At 40.6% G+C, this 21,156-nt stretch overlaps 2 protein-coding genes across 13 annotated transcripts in view; both read left to right on the top strand.

Annotated features, from left to right (window-relative positions):
* Positions 1–14,418, top strand: part of LOC127008562 (death-inducer obliterator 1-like) — a 68,939-nt gene extending 54,521 nt beyond the window's left edge. For 2 of the 7 annotated variants that reach the window (XM_050880751.1, XM_050880747.1), the window contains exons 21-25: positions 5,625–5,744; positions 6,652–6,740; positions 7,052–7,133; positions 7,584–7,743; positions 10,790–14,417. In XM_050880751.1, coding sequence (XP_050736708.1) covers positions 5,625–5,744; positions 6,652–6,740; positions 7,052–7,133; positions 7,584–7,743; positions 10,790–12,384 — 2,046 coding nt within the window. In that variant the 3' untranslated portion in view covers positions 12,385–14,417. Of the gene's footprint in view, positions 1–5,624; positions 5,745–6,651; positions 6,741–7,051; positions 7,134–7,583; positions 7,744–8,329; positions 10,315–10,789 lie in introns of those variants that run through there. The other 5 variants (XM_050880752.1, XM_050880748.1, XM_050880753.1 and 2 more) reach the window with 4 other exon arrangements.
* Positions 14,419–18,854: 4,436 nt separating this feature from the next.
* LOC127008558 (E3 ubiquitin-protein ligase SH3RF1-like) overlaps positions 18,855–21,156 on the top strand; it is a 50,829-nt gene continuing 48,527 nt past the window's right edge. For all 6 annotated transcript variants that reach the window (XR_007761187.1, XM_050880744.1, XM_050880733.1 and 3 more), the window contains exon 1: positions 18,855–18,884. Coding sequence is in view for 5 of the 6 variants with exons in the window: in XM_050880744.1 (XP_050736701.1) it covers positions 18,870–18,884 (15 nt within the window). In the remaining variant the exon portion in view is untranslated. The remainder of the gene's footprint in view (positions 18,885–21,156) is intronic.

Below are 21,156 nucleotides of genomic sequence, written 5' to 3'. Positions count from 1 at the left end.
TCATGTAATTCAGAACTTTGCATTATATTACAAGAAATCCTGGTCAAGGAATTGTGCTCTGGCAACCTGTTGTCACATGGCATATCTGATTTCATGGATGATATATGATAAGCTATGCATAGGAAATTGGTGTCTAATTAATAGGCAGTAAACAATGATGACTTCTGTCACTTACAGTTAATTTTGAGTTTCAGATCATTAATAATGTCACAGACAGTTGTTTTGTTATATTGTACTCTGTGGAGGTCAGCGCCTACACTACTTGATATATATATATATATATATATATATATATATATAAATATATATATATATATATATATATATATATATATATATATATATATATATATATATATATATATATATATATATATATATATATATATTATTTATTATTTGAAACTCAAAGTCAGCTATAACTGACGGTATTTGTCATTGTGCCTTGCATGTCGTTGATACTGATACCTATTTCCTGTGCATAGGCTGTCATTTAGTACCCATGAAATTGGACACATAAGGTGACAGTAGGTTGCCAGAGCATGATAATGCTCACCTCAGACTTGAGTGCTGTGACTATAGTGAGGCACAAGCAATCATCTTTGTTCTAATGTACAGTTTATCTCTATCAATCTCTCTCTCTCTCTCTTTTTTTAGATTGATTGATTGATAGACAGACAGTGGGACAAAGATAGAGTTATCTCCACTCTGCAGCAGGTCATAATTACACAGCCACTCAACACTGTCCCCTCTTTCTACCCAATATAATATAACAAGCTTCAGCATAAATTGATAAGTTGTTCACAATTTTCTAAAGATGACAAACTACAGGGAACAACTGCAAGCCTGTTTACTTTTTTGGTAGACTACTTATAATATGACGAATAGATATGTCACCAGATTGGATTTGTTAAGAGTGGGACTATTTTGTTGCCCATCTCAAATTTGTTGTGGATTTTAGCAAATCAATATGCCAAATATGCAGCAATAGGCAGCAGTAGTATGAATAACTATGGTGGACAAGAACAACGTGCTTGGAAGCAGAATGGAACAGAAGTGTCACATTGCCTGCAATATTTAGTACACCGATATGTTGTGTCGTAAGTTAGGCATGGTACGCTGTGACATAGAGCCTTGACTTGCAGAAGCTGCTGGACAGCCTCAGTAAATCCCTGTTTAATGGCATTAGTCAAACTATTGCAAGTAGTCCGTTTGGGAATTCGATTCTTTGGGTCCTTTCCTCCTTTCTGCTCTGCTGCACAGTCCCAACACCTATCCCTTCTGCTCATATGTTATCTGTAGGTAGCATATGAGAGGGAAAAATAGGTGTTGGGACTGTGTGGCAGAGCAGAGGGGAGGAAAGGACCCGAGGAATCGAATGCCCAAATGGACTATTTGAAATGGTTTGACTATAGTAGCATGTTAAATCATAAGTTTAGTCATAAATTAAAGGTTGGAGAGTTATAAAATACATGAATATTAATGCAGATTGAGCAAAAAAGGGCTAGTACAGGGAGAGGGGCTAAAATCTGGGTCTTGGAATTAAACTCCATGTAGCCCATGTTGTGATGGGTTTGCATAACAAAACTTAGCTTAGAGAACATTTTTTCAGGAACTTCGCTGGTGTATAATATGTGGTTGCCTGTATTCATCTAAGGCTGTTGCACCTACCTCTTTGAATCAGAAGTTACTGCACTTGGCTTCAAACATGGCATAACTCCTAAAGAATTCCAATAAGCTTGTTGTCTTGGCTCCACCCCATCCCCCCTCTTCTGGATTGTGCTAGCTTCTGCCACTACATCTACCACAGTAGTTCCTATTAGCAGAGGTGGGCAAGTGCGGTGCTTAGTGGGTAGTGCGGTAGTACCTCATCACAAAAAAAGTACAGCACAACCACACTACTGCAAAATTTCTGAAAATACCGCACTGCCGTGGACTACACTAAAAAAGCCTGTGGTACTTTTTTGCGGTACTTTGAAAACTATCGAAGACGACATTTGCAGCATGGCATGCTCACAATTTTTTTTTTTTTTTTTTCAGTAAATCGGACTCAATCAGTCAATCGGTATCAGTCATTAGAATCAGTGATTCAGTCATTCTGACTTCTCAGTTATTGTTCAAAATTAAATATTAAATAGACAGACTAAACTACTACACTGCGAGTCTTCTTTAACCTGCGCGGTGGTGGCCATTTCAACCCCAGACCCGTCCGTGGTGCCTGCTGATTTTTCATTGTCCATTTTATATTTTAACCCCTTCACTCCGGCGATGCTGACGTTGGCATCCGACGGGCGTCCTCTTCTAAACCTCTTAATTCTCTTCCATTTCCTCTTAATCCTCTTAAGAGGAAATGGAAGAGGATTAAGGGGAATTTAGAGGAGGATTGAGAGGTTTAGAATAGGATTAATCCTCTTCCATTTCCTCTTGACCCTTCCCATACTGTGATGCCGACGTCTGCGTCACGGATGGAAAGGGTTAAGCATGTTTCCTTTGTTTAGATAGCCAGGATAGGCACTGAAGTATTTTTTATTTTGACTACCGCACTGGGAAGAAAAAATGGGACCGCACTACCGCAACCGCACTACTCCGGAAAAAGTACCACACTACCGCAACCGCACTACTGATTTTTCAGTACCGCACCCACCTTTGCCTATTAGTTCTCTGCTGGTTCCATCCTCCTCTCTTTTGCTCTTCCACCTTCATACCTCTTTAACCCATCTGCTTTAGCTAACTTGAAGTTATGAGTGGCTGAGAAATGGATAAATATGAACCAAACATGTTACCAGCAAAACAGCATGAAATCTACATTAGCATACTCCTTTCATAACCATACAGCTGCCAGTACCTTTGTTTTTCACTCAGATATCTTTGGTATTGGGTGGTTATGGTCAGAAAATGAATTACTTTTGATGGCTGGCATCCAGCCCTTATGCTCCCGAGGAATAGGGAATAACTGAACAACCATATGTCATACATTACACATTACATTATTAGCTAACCATCACACACACTAGGAGAGAGACAGAGAAAAGATAAACTAAATTGACCAAACTTTAGACCTGGGTCATGTATGGTGGATTGCCACATATCACCACAGCCTCCAATTTACTCAAATATGGAGTTGTGAGGGTTGAATAATACTGGCCATACCAAGTCAGTGACACTAAATGCGTTTGGACATGAATGCATGTACTGAAGCGTACAGGTTAACCGCAGCTGCAGCATGCGGGCAGACCTGTTCTGAAAAACATTGTCCTTGGGTGCAACACGAGGGTACATTTGTTGATGGTAGAAAAAAGAAAAAAATTATTGGGAATACTTGTTTTACCTTGAAAGCTGCACCACCAAGTGCTTACTAAATGGTACACATAATAATTATTGTGTCATATAGGGAATTTTTTATATGAAGATATAATGAAAAGGTGCTGTGAAATGGGGTGGGATGACTTTAGTGTTTTAGTGAAGAAATGACAATTTTTGCAAACCCACCCAAAATCTAAATACACATCTAAAGACTTAATCCAACTCTCAACTGCATCCACCTTCTCCCACTCTTCTTTCCACTCATCCACCTGTCCTCCATCTACCACAAATTTAATATTGATTACACCTCCTCCAGGGATCACTAGGAATTCCCTCTTGTCCCACCTCTCCTGTTCTTACTTGGAAGTTCTTTAATTCCTTTTTTCCCAGCTCTGGTTCATCTGCCCCTGACTCCTCTTTTCTCACCATTATCACAGCCCACAGATTTTTCTTGCAGAATAACCACACCTCCTTAGATAGTAACATTTCTTTCTTTTGACTAATCCATACTCTCCATCTTCTTAAAGCTTACAACACTCTTGCTACCAATCCCACCCTTGGGCAGTCAACACCCAGCTCACCCATTGAATCTCCCTTTTAGGCTGGTGGATAAATGGGTACCTGGGGAAACTTAGGGAGAGTAAATTATGGTAACTTATATGTCATTTTCACCCCTGTGTCCTGGGGTAATGAGTTCTTACCCACCACAGGCTCAAAGAGCCAATGAGACAAGCACCAGGCAGTTTAGTGTATACCCATAACTTCACCCTTGCCTCATGTGTGATCGCAGTGTAGCAGTGCAGTGTGCCTCTTATGTATGGCACATTTCCTTTTTCATTAACTTTCTCACTCACTCATGGAGGGAGCAATAAGTTTAGTAGGCTATTTGTGAAACAAGGCATGATTGAACAGGTAAGTGAACCCATGTGTAAAAAGTATGGTCACATGCATACTTGAGGTGCACACATTGCACTTTTGAGAGGATCATCAAAGTAGAGATAAGGAACAGTTGGAGAGTGATTGTGTAGAGGTACATGTTCCTGAAGCAGGCAACTTTAATGCCCATTTAAAAAGAGAGTGCATGTGTATGGAAATTAAATGTGGGTGCTGAGCAAGAAAACAAGTTTGAAAACAAGAATTTACCAGCTAAGAAATATTTAAAGAGTAGTTGCATAAACCTGGCCAGGAGTGAGGAGGTAGAGAAGTAGCACAAGGCAGTTCATGCTAAAAATGAGGTGCCAGTGTTAGAAATGGCCCAGCCATAGCAAGTTGCCAAGTCATCATCAGTAAGAAGGGGGGGGGGGGGGGAATAAGATGGCAGTGCATGTGGGAGAATTTAGGTGGCAAATAAAGGAGAGTTGTAGAATAGTGACTGAAGTAAAAGCTTAAACTAGAATGAATGCTTAGGCCAGAATTGCATACATTTTTGAAATGCAAGTGATAAACCTAAGATGAGGTGTGGGGTTCTGTATCATGTTATTATTTGATCATATTCAGTGTTAGGGTCTGGGACTGCCTGAAATATGTTTTTAATGTATTGTGACTATTTTCGCATTCATATCTCTTCCTTTGATGTTAGATACTTTCACACTGAGATAGGGCATAGGCCTCTAACTCATTCTGTTTAAATAATACTTGCATGGTCAATGTGGATGCTGTTATCCTTTCAGTTTTCTTTGTCATATATTATTTCAAATTTAGATATCTTTTTCCATCACATTCCAAGTTCAGTTTGTCCATAGGATCAAGCTATTATATTTACATTTAATCACCTTTTGCTTTGTGTACATATTCAACTCCTGCTCTCACTCCCTAACATGTACTTCTATTCTAGGTTTTAAACCAGTTACTTCCACTTTATGTAATGTGTGAGTGGCTGCAAATTTATTTATGAGTTGTTGAAATAATGCATCAAAGAAGAAAAGACCTTGATGCAGGATTTGTTGATTTTGGAAAGAAAGGGGAGAGTTAGTGCAGAAGAAATTTTGTAAAAAGTTCAAGATGCTGATAGGAACTGGAGTATGCTTAGGATCATTAATAAAGGTAACAAAGCTTTGTATGTGGAACATGAAGCTGTATTTAGCCAGTAGGAATATGGGCAGAAATATTATTACCAGTGTCACCAGATATGTTCATATCACTCAGAAGCAGTAGGAGTTCATTTTGTAGGGCATCTAATGATGCAGGAAATTTGTGGATTAATTTTCAGTGGAAGATCTATGGTGTATTTTTTTCTGTTAAGTGTCATGTTTTTTCTTGGGAAATGCTAGGATGTTTTTTCAATTCATATTGTGTCAGCTGAGAAAAATATTTATTTCCAGGTGTCAGGAAAAGCTAAATTTCTTCCAAATGACGTGCCAAATATGATAGAAGTTGTTGGGCGCATTGCTCCTGACATGGTGTGGAGCTACATCGCACAAATGAAGAAGAGTGGATCAAAGGTAAGCTTGGGAACACTGAGGCAGTCACCACCTCCTTATCTTCAAAACTCTGGAACTACCCAGAAGCTACCATTTGAGTTAATTAACACAAAGCTGCCCCATGGAAAGGCTAATTTAGGGCCAATAATGAGACAGATCACTATCATGTATGTGGTTGGTTGGAAGAAATCCAATGTAAGAATGAAAAATTTGAAATCCAATGCGTTAAGAATGAAAAGTTTTGTTTTGGTATTGCAAGCATTGGCATGGTAACAAATGAGATGACAGAACAGATAATGGAAGTGGTGGTGGTGACAGAATGCATAAAAAATGAGGGGGGGAATTATTCCATCAATCTCTGGAGTCTTTATAACTAATCTAGTGATGGCAAGATTATATATATATATATATATATATATATATATATATATATATATATATATATATATATATATATATATATATATATATATATATATATATATATATATATATATATATATATATATATATATATATATATATATATATATATATATATATATATATATATATATATATATATATATATATATATATATATATATATATATATATATATATATATATATATATATATATATATATATATATATATATATATATATATATATATATATATATATATATATATATATATATATATATATATATATATATATATATATATATATATATATATATATATGGTTGTCACCATAATGACTTGATATATGCAAATGCCTGAATGCATTATATGCTGGAATGATCCCCTTGGGCATATAACATGTTCCCTAACTGACTTGAGATGCATTGCTGTGAAAGGTGTTGCTTGGCTGTAGGTTGTTTGGTGTGGATTACATCTTTCTCCTGTGTTCCTTAGTGCATTAATTCATCCCCTTTCTTGCAGGAGATACTAGTGGTTCGTTTTCAACCAGCAAATGAAGAAGAGAAGGTCTCGTATATTGCCTTATATTCCTATCTGTCATCAAAAAAGAGGTAAGGAAAAAAAATGCATTTCCTTGTTTTCAAAGATATGAGAATTATAATTAAAATAATAGTTAACCTTGTCTCTGTGTCTACTTTACAATTTTAATCAATGAAAATGCTGCTTCAAATTATCAGCTTTTACAAGCATTAGCAAACTTGTATGTTAATAATTATGTTCATGATAAATATCAAGTAATCAGATAAGCAGTGATCATTAATAATTGTTAGTACTAAAATGTAAAGTGGTCTTTGATAATTATTAGGATGAAATGGTGTCTATTTACTTATTATTTAATTGTGAATTTGGTCATGGTGTGCAGGTATGCTGTTATTGGCAACTGTGGGAAGTCTGTGAAGGATTTCTATATTGTGCCTCTTGCCTCTCACCAAACCATTCCTCAAGTAAGTGACCAATTTACATGTTGGTGTGTCACTTGGACTTTGATATTATTTATTTATTGTTCACCATTTAAAATCTCTAATTTCAGCCTGGATACAGTTTTTGTAAATGTGTTATTGGTGCCTTCCCCATTGCTATTAGATGACTGCTAATTTCTATGGTGTAACTCTGCCCATATTTCTACTTTAATATCAAAAGTACATGTTTGTTGGTGATTAAGCAATGCTTTCATGATATCTTGCCTTCCTTATCAGAATTGTTTACTTCTGCAGAAACCATGTTTTCTTCTTGTCTCCACAATGTCACTCTAACAAACATAAAACATGACTTGTTGACTACTTTGTCACTGATTATAAGTTTGCAATCAGTCAATAAGTTGATGTGCATTTCACATTTTGGTGATGTTAGTAAGGATAGACTTGACAAGTGTCTCAGGATGTGCCCTCCCACAGGTACTCCTCCCTCTCAACGGGCCAGGCTTTGAGGAGCAGCGTGCACACATGCTTATTGGGGTGATTGTGCGGGCCAAGAGCAAGAGAGTGTTTGACCACACCACTGGCAATTGGAAGGTTGTTAGTGGAGGTCAGACTGTGCCCCCTCATAAAATCAGTGGTAAGTATAGAGTTGAAGGAAATATTGTACTAACACAGAACATTTATTTCAGCTAGTGAACTCAGGCATTGATATGTGTGAACACATCCAGCCTTTGAAGCAAGTCTCCTCTTCATAAGGGCAAGCAGAAGAATTCTTCTGACTAATGTCCAAAGAAACATCATAATGAATGTATTGGTTTTAACAGTCCTGATATTGTCCATAAATAGAAGTGTGATAATAGGGGAACTATTGTGGGATATTTTAAAATTTGAGGTACCTAGAAAATATAATTGTTTATATTATTTTATTTATGTTTTATTAATTTAATTATTTATTTATTTTTTCTAAAATATACATGACAGATTAAGTCATTATAGATGATTCATTGAGTCATGTAGCCAGGCCATATAGGTGAATGGAAATGGAGTTGGGCTTTAGATAGTTTGACCAATCAGGAAGCAGCAAGAAAGATCCTAGAATAGCTGCAGGACATCATGCCACACACAGAAAACTGCCCATTATCTTTGGTAAATGTAATTTACAGAATTTGCCCATTCTCTTTAGCTTGGACTCTGTTTTGATTTAATGATGTCCTTCATTTCAGCCTCCTGCAGCTGCATCATCACTGCCTGGGAGTGTGTTTTGACAGTGGTCCTTATTCCCTGTACTTTTTTTTCAAAAAGTGTTATTGTTCCTTTAGCAGTTTTACTTATTCCAGATTTAACACTTAATGAGATGTATTGGTGAAATACCTACACATTTAATTGAAAAGGTACTGTTGAAGGGCTTTCCAGAATTGGAGGAAATCCTAGGAAAAAGGCTGAGGTACTATCTTAGCTTTACCTGATTCAGGCCTTATGATATGCTTAGGTATTACCAAGTGAGCTGTAATGACAAGTAGGTAATTACTAAAAAAGACTGTTTAGCTGTTTGTCATAGAAGTTTATTTGATGAATAGCCTTGGAAAATGTCTTCCTGACTGTAACAGGACAACATAAAGTTTTGATGGTTTGTGAGGATATTCTTCAGCAGTAACATAGAACACCAGGAAGGGTTGGGGAGGCACCCTCTTGTTGCAACTTCTCTTATGTTTTAATGTTAGCATTGAAAATAGTGCATGACAAAAGCAACATTGGAAAAAAAAGAAAAAAGAAAAAAAAAGATTACCTGGTCAGAATGTAAAGCAGTCCTCACCCAGACAGAAACAAAAACAAAAAAAAGACATACATGACTGATACACTGCCAACTTTTAATGGACTTTTTTTTTCTTTTTTTTTTCGTGTGTGTGTGGGGGGGGGGGGGGTGCATGTGTGTGTGTTTGTGTGTTGTAGTTTGGTGTTTGGTCTTCATTAGTTTAAAGGGAACCACTTCCCTGCTACCCCAGCCACCCTGCACCCTTACCACCATCATAGCTTCATTGGTTCCAGCTTTGTCCTTCCTGCCACTCACCCTTCATCAGAATTATAACAAGGGCAGGGACTGAGCATGTGTTCTGTGTACTTGACTGCTTATTTTTCTCTGTATAGGTGAGTGGTTACTTTGTTTTAACTCCAGTACTTAGGTAGCTGAACATGCTACCCTGTATGAAGGCAAGGAATATACACAGGTGAAGGTAATCACAAGTTTTTACAAAAAGAAACTTGCTTGCTGTTCAAGTAATTCAGAGCAGCTTCAGAAAATAACAATATCAGAAAGCATATTGTTCATAAACTGTGATATGTCACTTAGCTGTGGTGGAGCATGACTAAGACTGAAGTCATCTTGCTATTTTCAAATTTAAACATGAAATTACAAGTAAAGGTTAACTAATCTATACTGATTGACAAACATGCTTTATTAAAGTAGGTATGTTTCATTTATGGTAAAACAATTTCCCTATCAAAACTGAGAATTAGTTAGTGAGAAGAATTTTACCACCCTGATGTTTTGCTGAATGTGGTGCATGTTGTAGCTGGGTTGGTATACTCCTGCTGCATAGAAGTTTGGGACTAGAAAGTGACAGAATAGGCACACATGGGGCAACACTAAGGTATAGCAATTCTTCCCTGTGGAGGTGGCCTGTGGGATACACTTGCTTCTGTCTGCAAATCCCATGATGCAGTAGAAATATGTTGAGTGGATATTTTTGGCAGCTTCAGAGCTTGTGCTGGTGAGTGCAGGACTGGACTGACTACTCCTCTGGCTCTGGTTAATTCACAAGCTGAATATCTGCTTTAGACTCTGGTTTACTGTAATGAAGTTGTATCATTTAAATATGATTAACTCATGAGTAAGGAGCAATTCTCATGTGTTTACAGTGGAAGTGGAGGAGGAAAAAAAGTCAAGGAGGATGTTTGTGATGGCATATTTAGTAACTGAGGTCAGGTGCCTTGGTAAGTGGCATATAAGAGATTGAAAACTAAGATGTTCACTTTACTAATTATTTGAGGAGAGTACTAGTGGCAGAATTACTGCTTGTTCAGTATTGTAGTAATTTTAAAGACCATCAGCTATGGTAAGTAGTATATGATGAGTGGGAAGAAAATATGGTAAAACAGTTTATGCTGTTAAGCCCCATTTTTTTCACTTGTGGAGGGAGAGCAGGGGGGGAGGGGGGGCAACAGGTGGTTGGTGATTTCCTGTATAAAGGTAGTTCAACACCAAATTGATACTGTCCTTATTCTGGTGCATTTCTTTGGTGATGTTATACTGTCTTATTGCTCTGTGTGTGTGTGTGTGTATGTATTTTATATATATATATATATATATATATATATATATATATATATATATATATATATATATATATATATATATATATATATATATATACACACACACACACACTTTGCAATACAGCGGGTCAGTGTCTATGAAGAATAAACTCATGGATCTGGTCGTGGTGTGGATGTTGATTTATAAGAATTGGCCAAATCATCATAATTTTATCTAAACTACTTATGGTCTAACTATTTTATCCTTGCAGGTTTAAAATTGATGTTGATGCTTTCCTTTTTCTGTATTGAGTTTGCAGTGGTTTGCCACAATGCAATTATCATTCTCTTAAATTTTGCTTTTCTTTCAGACTCAGACCGGAGTTGCACCCCACCCCTTCCTACTGATGAAGACATACAAGAAATAGCTCTGGCTGCCAAGGAAGCAGAAGACTTTAATCTTGAGAATGACCTTCTAGGGTACAAAGAATCGAGGTCACTGAAGCGTCGAACCAAGAATGCTGGGGAGAGCTCCCAATCCAAGAAGAGAAGAGATCAATCCTCAGTCTCCAGTTCACCAAGCATTGGAGAGGAACCCAAGAGTCCACCAGAAGACAGCTATGTTGAAGCTTCCCTTGACCAAGAGTCGATGCTTGCAGAATTAAATCGACAAATTGAGGAGCACAAAAAGGAACTGAGTGAAATGCAAAAAACAATTGGGAATGATGAGGATGAACCTTACAGTCCTTCCCACGCTGATGAGAGCCCCAGTAATGAAGGTGAACAGTTAAAGCTTGATACATCAAAAATCAGTATTCCATCCAACTTACAGGAAATATTAGATAATATCAGAGATAAGGAAGCTGAAATCAAACAGAAAGAACAGGAGATTAAGAGGCGATTAAGTTTGACATCTGATCCAATTGTAATGAATTATGGTAAATATCAGACCTATGAGAAAAAGAAAGTAAAAGAAGCCACCACTTCAGGTAAGGATGTTGACCTAAGACCTTTGCTTCAAACTCAAACTAAGCCAAATAAAGAAACTAAAACAGATACAGACCTTAGAGTTTTAAAGGCAGCAACTGAAGAGACAAAGACAAATAACACTGAACCTGTCACAAAGCAAGAGGAAGATGTAGATCTCCGTATCAGAGATCCTCGTTTAGCCAGAGCTCAGGCTGCTGCTGCCAGCACAGCTGCTGCAGCTCCTTCCACTGAGAATTCAGAAAAGGGTAAAACCTTAAGCAAAATGACAGATGAGGAGTTGTTGGCCAAAGCTTTAGAGATGGAAGATAGTGAGTCTAGCAGCAGACAGGCTGTTTCTGAAGGTGGAGTAGAATCTCAGTTTCATCCAGTCATGCCAGTACCCCCTCCCTTCATTGCACCAGGCATCCCAGGGGGATTCATTCCCCCAGGAGGACCCATGGTGGGATCTGAAGCCATGGCAGGTCCCATGCCACCTCCACCGATGCCCCCAGTCCCCCCTCCCTTCATGGGTCCAATAGGTCTTCCCCCTGTTGACATGTACAGACCTGAAAGCTCAAGACTGGGAGGTCCACAAGGACTTCCAGGTTATGGAAGTCCTGATGCAGGAACACATGGGTCCTCAGGTTATTCAGGGGCATCTGGGTCAAGTAGACAAAGGTACCCCAACCAGGCCTGGGAGGCAGGGCAGGACTACAGTAGCAGAGGCTGGGGTCATGGCTACCCAGACAGAGACAGGGACAGGGAGAGGGACTGGGCTAGGGACAGGGACTGGAATAGGGACTGGGACAGGGACAGGGAAAGAGACAGGGATCGGGAAATGCACAGCAGCAGGGATCCCGGGCATTCAAGATATCAGTACAAAGGGAGGCGGCATGACAGGAAGGGTGGGAGGAGGAGGGATAAGCGGGATAAGGAAAAGGGGGTTACAAAAGAACCTGAAGATGATGATGCTTCTTACCCGGAAATCGATTACTAACTTAAGATAGCCCGATGTAATTATTTTATGTACTTTTAAATGTGACATACCATGTTATGTTTGTCAAGGGTCCAGATATAATTACCATAAGTATGAAACAGTAACATGAAGTATTCTCTCTGAAGCTATATTTTACTGTCACATTGCCTGAAAAACGTAATTGCTCATATTGGGCGTTTAGAGAAGCATTGTACATAGTTCTGTGAATAAAGCTGATACTGTTAGGACAATTTTTGTAATGTGCAAAGCTGTGTAAATGTATGAACATAGTGGGTCCACCATATTTGTTATAGAGAACATGTAGGTCAGTATAGAAGTATTGCAGCTTCAGATTTCCTAAGCTTTTCAAAAGCATATTGTTTGACTTCATAATTGTTAAATGTACCCAAAAAGATGGAAAGGCACCTTGTGAACCTAAGGGTTTATTTTACAAATAGGGTAAATGTTTATATTTTGTAAATATTAATAGGAATTTTAGTTTGGACAATTTGGATCCTGTAATTTTTTTATGCAATATACTTGTATACACCTGGTAGCATATAATTTAGTTCCCCACCATACTTCTCAAACTGCTCGATTTGAAACACCAAAAACATTTTCTTGACACTGTTACTTGGAGCAGGTCTTCCTTGCATGACTGTCCCACGGTGCGGGCCAGTGTGCCGCTGCTCTTTGTGGGGGGACGGTTCAGGGGAGGGGTTTGTGGAAGTCATCGTCTTAAGTGTGGCATTTTGTGATAGGAAATCTGTAGCCATGAAAACCTGCTAGAAATTACAACATGTAGTATTAAGTTGAGTTTTATATTCATATATATTAAATATATAATATATATTTGTCAACAGAAGAGCAGGCATTCATTGAAAAATTGTTGAAACATTTATTTGTTAAGAGCTTTATATTCTTAAATAAAAGTGGTTACTAATTCTTGTCCAAAAATAAAAATATAATTTTTGTAAAGGATTTTTTTTTGTGTCCTGGCAGAGTTGTGAATTAGAAAGTAACTGTTAGAACACAGAATTGCCTTGACCTTTTGGCCACCTGAGTCTTGAGTGGATGCCTGCCTTCTATGCAATGCTGTGGCCAGCGGCCCGGCACACGCCACAGCAGCCGGTACATGCCTGGTGAACGATGCCTGTGTAGCACCCGTGTGCAAGGCTACTCTGTACAAAACTGTGAATATGTGAGCTGCTGTGCATGTGTTCTTTGACGTGTTTTTTTACTTAGGTAGTTTTAGTTTATGCCTTATTTGTCTGGTTTACCGTAAGACACTCCTCGCACTATGCTGACAATGTACACGTGTGCCTGACCCATCACACTACGCTAGGCTTGTTGAGTGCCGAGTGTGCTGCTTCTTCTGACTGTCCCTGTGTTCTGCACCTGTTGCAGACTCACCTGTGCATTACCTGCTGGTGATGAGAAATAATCCCTTGACTTTCATGCCATCAGATAGTTTGCGGATGTAACTTACCCCGACACAATGTTGTACTCTGCCGATGCATTCATACTCATCTGTATCTATTTTTATTTGGTAAGAATAGTTTTTAACTAAATTGATTGGAGTTGTCACTCGCATGAAACCTACATTCAAGACTGATTTCAAATAAACTGGTGCTGAGGATGTGAAGAGTGGTTTCATTGTGTCTCATCCCTGGCAGGCCTAGTCAGTCTATTAAAATTCCTCTTTAGTATAGGAACAGGACAAAAATAGTGCCCTTGCCCCACCAGCTGGTAGGTTCTCAGGTGGCTGGGCCAGAGGACACAGCACCACCACCTCACGACACACACACAAACACACACACACAAAACAGCTGTTCTGGTCATGCATGAAAGGAATCCACTCAGTAAAGTGTCAAATACTAGCCAAATTAGAAACTGGAAAACCGAGAAGAGGCACCAAGCAGTTTACAGACACTGCTGGTCAGTCTCACTTGCATTTTTTTTTCTAGCACTTATGATGAACACATACAAAAAGTACAGGAGCCAAGGACATACACTGAACCAGACTGTCTTAGAACACCCACCACCACCACTATCTTAAAGCACCCATCACCACCACCACTATAAAAACACCCACCACCAACACCACCACTGTATAAAAACACCCACCACCATCATCACCACTGTATAAAAACACCCACCACCACCACCACCACTGTATAAAAACACCCACCACCAGACTGTCTTAAAACACCCACCACCATCAGACTGTCTGCAACACCACCACTACCACCACTGTCTTCAACACCCACCACCACCACCACCAGACTGTCTTCAACACCACCACCACCAGACTGTCTTCAACACCACCACCACCAGACTGTCTTCAACACCACCACCATCAGACTGTCTTCAACACCACCACCACCACCACTGTCTTCAACACCCACCACCACCACCACCAGACTGTCTTCAACACCACCACCACCAGACTCTTCAACACCACCACCACCACTGTCTTCAACACCACCACCACCAGACTGTCTTCAACACCACCACCACCAGACTGTCTTCAACACCACCACCACCAGTACAAAAAGAAAGAAAAATGTGGAGGCGGTGGACTTTCAAGTTGGCCGTGATGATTCCACCAGAACTTCCGACAAGTAAGACAAGTAAGTAAGACCACCACCAGACAGTCTTAAAACACCCACCACCACCACCACTGTTTTCACCACCACCACCACCACCACCAGACTGTCTTCAACACCCACCACCACCAGACTGTCTTCAACACCCACCACCACCAGACTGTCTTCAACATCCACCACCACCACCACCAGACTGTCTTCAACACCCACCACCACCACCACCACTGTCTTCAACACCCACCACCACCACTTTACAAACCAAACACAAACAAGACTTGTATACGTCACTGGCCCCCACACGAGCCAACTGGACCCCGAACACCGGACAATACAAGTGGAGTAATGAGTAATGAACATGAGACTAGTGCTTTACGTATTTAATTAACAAATCTGTCATTAAATGCTTCACCTCGAGGCCTTTAAACGAGAGGGTGGGGCAGGATGTTCAACTGCCCGGCCCCTCCGTGACCTCCACGTGCCCTTCAGAACGGTGCACGGCGGGCCCTTAGCGCTGCCCCGGCCTCTGAAGGCACCTCTGAGGCCCTCCTGAGGCATAAATAACCCCGGAAGTCGTTCTTCTTGAGTCCCACACCCTCACAAGAGAACCCGGTAAAACTGGCAGCTGGCGACTGGTGAGCTCGCGGGCAGGTGCCGTAAATTTGAGTACCGGTAATACCGGTACCTGTGGGTGGCGCCAGGGCAGCGGCCAGGGCCGAGTATCGCTTCAATATTGATAAGTGATACCGTTAACAACATGTGAGTACTATATCATAGGGCTAAAATTACTGTTTTTACCACCTTTACTAATGACATTGACACAATAGTAAAGAAAAGTAACAATAGTGCATTTTTTTGCTTATTAAAAATAAAAGGGTAATAATTTAATGCATATGAATTATAAGGATTTTAGGCTTAGGTTACATATATTGATCGATAGGCAACACACACACACACAGAGAGAGAGAGAGAGAGAGAGAGAGAGAGAGAGAGAGAGAGAGAGAGAGAGAGAGAGAGAGAGAGAGAGAGAGATTTACATAGAAAATCAGACCACACAGACCCCATGGTCCAGACTAGGTGGTCTGTCCTTAAACCTAAGTGATTTTACATTAATCAGATGGCTCCAAAACGTTGCTTTCAAACTCTAGTTAATATTAAGTTCAAGGAAGTGACGGTCGAGCTTGTTTTTAAAGGAGTCAATCGTGTTACACTGGACCACTGATGGTGGGAGCTTATTGCAGTCTGAATTTACTTGTCTACATTTGAGTTTTGTGCCATTGATCCTCGTTCGCAAAGTGTCATCGATCATAAACAAATTTGTTCTGTCTACATTCGTGAAACCATTCCATTCCAAGTGGGGTCTGACTAAACTATCGTAGAGCGGAAGTACTACATTTTTATTCTTGAATAAAAAGTTTCTTTTAATGAAGCCCAACATTCTGTTCGCTTTATTTGCTGCATCGATGCATTGATGTGAGAATTTGAGGTTTGACGCGATTTTAATTCCCAGGTCCTTAACGCACTGAACGCTTGTGAGTTTAACCCCGCGTATTTCGTAATCGAACTTCTTATTTTTTGTTCCAACTTGAAGGACCTGGCACTTGTCTACGTTAAAGGGCATCTCCCATTTATCCAACCAAGCTGAAATTTTGTGCAAATCCTCTTGGAGGCTTTGCCTGTCTTCGTCAGTGAGAACCGAGTTACCAATCTTTGTGTCGTCTGCAAATTTACTAATGCGATTATTGAGTCCAACATCCACGTCGTTGATGTAAATAATGAAGAGCACTGGGCCAAGAACCGAGCCCTGAGGGACACCACTAGTGACCGGCGCCCACTCCGAGTTAAATCCGTCAATCACAACTCTTTGTTGTCTGTTGCTCAACCAATTCGCGATCCATTGGTTTACTTGACCGTCAATGCCTATTTGCTTTAATTTATAAAGTAATTTATGATGTGGGACTTTATCAAACGCTTTCTGGAAATCAAGATAGACTACGTCCACTGATTTGGTTACGTCATAAATTGAGAAGAGATCGTTATAAAAGGTCAGTAGGTTTGACAGGCAGGATCTTTTGTTACGGAAGCCATGTTGTGAATCCCCAATTAATGAGTGGCTTTCGAGGATCACAATTTTGTCTCTAATTATGCTCTCGAGTAGCTTACCTACAATTGAAGTTAGACTAATGGGTCGGTAGTTAACTGGTATTTTTTTGTCTCCTTTCTTAAAAATCGGTGTCACGTTAGCCTTTTTCCAATCCGAAGGGACGATGCCTTGTCGCAAGGCATCGAGAGAGAGAAATATCCGCAACAAGATCCGTGTATCTCCAAGAGGATTCGCACAAAATTTCAGCTTGGTCTGATAGATGGGAGATGCCTTTTAACGTAGACAAGTGCCAGGTCCTTCAAGTTGGAACAAGGAATAAGAAGTTCGATTACGAAATGCGCGGCGTTAAACTCAAAAGCGTCGTTAAGGACTTGGGGGTCAAAATCGCGTCAAACCTCAAATTCTCACAGCAATGCATCGATGCAGCAAATAAAGCGAACAGAATGTTGGGCTTCATTAAAAGAAACTTTTTATTCAAGAATAAAGATGTAATACTTCCACTCTACAATAGTTTAGTCAGACCCCACTTGGAATATGCGGTACAGTTTTGGTCTCCCCACCATTCAAAGGAAATTGCTAAATTAGAAGGTGTTCAACGTCGGCCAACAAAAATGATCCCTTCCTTGCGCAACAAATCTTACGAAGAAAGGCTTTCCACCCTTAACATGTTCTCTCTTGAGAAACGTCGCCTCCGAGGAAAATTGATCGAATGTAGACAGATCAACATTGTTTATGATCGATGACACTGCGTACGAGGAACAATGGCGTAAAACTCTAAAGTAGACAAGTAAATTCAGACTGCACTAAATTTTTCTTCACCAACGTTGTAGTGCGAGAATGGAATAAGCTCCCACTGCCAGTGGTCCAGTTTAACACGATTGACTCCTTCAAAAACAAGCTCGACCGTCACTTCCATCAACTTAATATCAACTAGAGTTGAAATGCATCGTTTTGGAGCCTTCTGATTAATGTAGAATCACTTAGGTTTAAGGACAGACCACCTAGTCTGGACCATGGGGTCTGTGTGGTCTGATTTTCTATGTAAATCTATGTAAATCTCTCTCTCCATGTGTCACCCTTACCGAGGTACCCTCTTATAGAGGCTGTATTTATTAGGGCAACCTAGCTATAGCTGCATGCTAGCGCTACTTATATATAAGTGACACACACACACACACACAAGAAGGGGACTCAGTGAAAGACAAAGAAGCACAGTTTTCCATACTGGAGTGTGGATACATTATGGAATGAACTAAACCTGAAGCGGGTATAGTATCCGTAAAATGAACGAAAAGTTGGACAAATATAGATTGAGACAGGATTATCCGAGCTTGAGCTCAGCTCCTGTACCTATACTACAAATGGGTAAATAGGCTACATGTGCACACAGAAACAGTTATCCCTCGATCACTGCTTCGAACCGGTCTCATTTCGAAGGGGCCGGCCTCACGTACGCTCACTGTTCCGAACCAGCCTCAGTTGGAGACTCGTTGTTTAATTAATATTGCTCCCTCCTTGAAGGGGGAAAAACGTACGGGCCTTTGCCTGACCCGTCTAGAAGGTGCCGACCATGGAGACTATACAAGTCTCCTTGGTGCCAACAGACCGACTCCATTGGCTGACGTCAACCGAGCCGACCAAGTCGGTCTGTCGACGAGGACTGGCGTACTCTCTGCTTCGAGACTCGTCTCAATCACGGTTATAAATAGAGATAGGCGACTTTCAAGTTCCAACCTCAAATCGGTCTCTCTGCCGATCTGCCTCGATCACGACACCTCCAGGTGACAAATAGGTGAATGTCCGACCCCGTGGTATGTGTTCCATTTCCGTTAATCTTTGTTTTGCTATCTGTTATTGGTAAGTATTTGAATATGATTGTTGGGTGCATGTGAGAGATTTAAGTGTTAAGTGTGATCGAAATTTAATATATTTATATAATTGCTCAGACTCCTTTTTCTCATTCCTTATTTCTGTTTTGTTACGGCTGCCAACTGAACCCCGTTCTAATTTTTTACCCTTAGACATTAATAGGTACGTGCCATATTTCACTCAACTGCCTTAATTAGCCATATATAGCTGCTTGACGTAACGGCTGTCACTCGCGTGTGGGGGGAAGAGGCAGCGCACCTGGAGAAGATGCAAATCAAGAAGGATGATAAATAAACTACTACCGGAACTGATATGGAGTATGAAATAAGATGTGATCGATAAGGGCTGACGACACTGGAAAAGAGAAGGCGCAGAGGGATCGAAAATATTAATAAAGACGTCTTAATTCTTTGTATTTAGTGAAGCAAGCACCATAGCAGATCCAATTAACACACGCAAACTCAAGAGAATTAAGACAGCACTGGAGAACTTTGATTAGAGCAAACTATTTCAGCTTCAGACTCGTTAACGACTGGAATTAACTCCTTATAATACCTGATTCACAGAAGTGGGCGCGGTACTGAAAAACCAGTAGTACGGTTGCGGTAGGGCGGTTCTTTTTCCGGAGTAGTGCGGTTGCGGTAGTGCGGTCCCATTTTTATTCTTTCCCAGTGCGGTACGCGGTGTGCGGTACTGCGGTAGCGGTAGTCACTAGTCAATATAAAAAAATACTTCAGTGCCTATCCTGGCTATCCATTGACGAACTAATAAATTGTGAGATAAAAAAAAAATAAAAAAAAATAAAGGAGGACTGGGGGAGGGAGAGAGGGAGGGTAGGGAGGAGGAAGGGGGGACAAGGGAGTAGAGGACGGGAAGGGGAGGAGGGGGAGGGAAGGGATCGAATGCAACTTTCCGAGGGAGGAGGGAGGGAACAGGGAAGGGGAGGATGAGATCAGCGTCATGTGAGAGGAGGAAATGGGAAGGAAGGAAGGAAGGAAGGAAGGGTCGCGCGGGGAAGGGGAGGAATTCTCGGAGACGGCGTTTGAGCGAAAAGGAAAGATTACTAATATTGGAAAGTTATGACGGGAAGTGAAACATTATTCAAACTGTCCAACATATTAAAACACATCAACTGGTAATAGCGAGACTCCGACCGTGGGAACGCTCGATTTAAGCTCTGGCGTCACAGGCCTCAGCGAAGAAACCACGTGGAAATTTCAACGAGGAGATAATAATAATAATAATAATAATAATAATAATAAATTATTGTTATTGTTATTATTATAATCAAATAATATTGATCTTGGCTACATTGAAGAGAGAGAGAGAGATGGGAGCCATACAAGATCGTACGTCTTAACCTCCCATGCAATTGAAATAATTAAGTAAGCTTGAAATAGGAAAGGCTATAAGCAAGTCGGGGGCTTCGTGGTGCAGCGGTTAGCACACTCGGCTCACAACTAAGAGAGCCCGGGTGGAGTTGAAAAATTTGGGCAGCTTTTCCGATACCCTACGCCCCTGTCCACCTAGCAGTGAATGGGTACCAAGTATTAATCGGGGGTTGTGTCCCGTCTCCTGGGATCTGTTCCCTTCTCCAATAAAGCCCGATTCACACTACACCAGCACGATTACGGCGCGTGACCGTACCTGAACGGGGCCGTAACGGACCGGCACCAGCATGTGTATTCACACTACACCAGCACGTAAACGGCCCGGACCTGCACGGGACCGCCATGGACCGGCAACACCGTGCTCACACCGTCTCTTTCTCAGCAGCACGATCTGTCCTTCAGCCGGGAGCCCGGACACATCTCAGATGTGCTAACCATGTTCGAGAATATTAGTGACTGACTTGGCAGTGATAGCACTTTTGCAATTAATTTCAAATTTCGGCCCAGATTCTGTCCTTCTTCCAGGTGTTGCTAGAGTCTTTATGAGACATGTCATATAGGCAGACATGTTTTTCCACCAGTGAAATTCATTTCTCTCCATCCATCGATCGCTGAGTTCACACTGCCCCGTACGAGAGCGAAATGTCAACTGTACATGGCTTGGAGAATGTGGGTGTAGTGTAGTCAGAGGAATGCTTGTGGTGGGAGCCAGATCAGGTCACAGGTCAGGTATACAAGTCAGGTCACACCTAAAATGCAAGGACCACTACTGACCACACTTCATCTCTGTTTATCGTCAGTAGCGCACATCTGAATTGCTACA

This window comes from Eriocheir sinensis, chromosome 38, assembly GCF_024679095.1.
Source record: "Eriocheir sinensis breed Jianghai 21 chromosome 38, ASM2467909v1, whole genome shotgun sequence".
Classification (NCBI taxonomy): Eukaryota; Metazoa; Arthropoda; class Malacostraca; order Decapoda; family Varunidae; genus Eriocheir; species Eriocheir sinensis.
The sequence above is the reverse complement of the archived record's forward strand: the minus strand, read 5'-3'. Positions and strand labels throughout refer to the sequence as shown.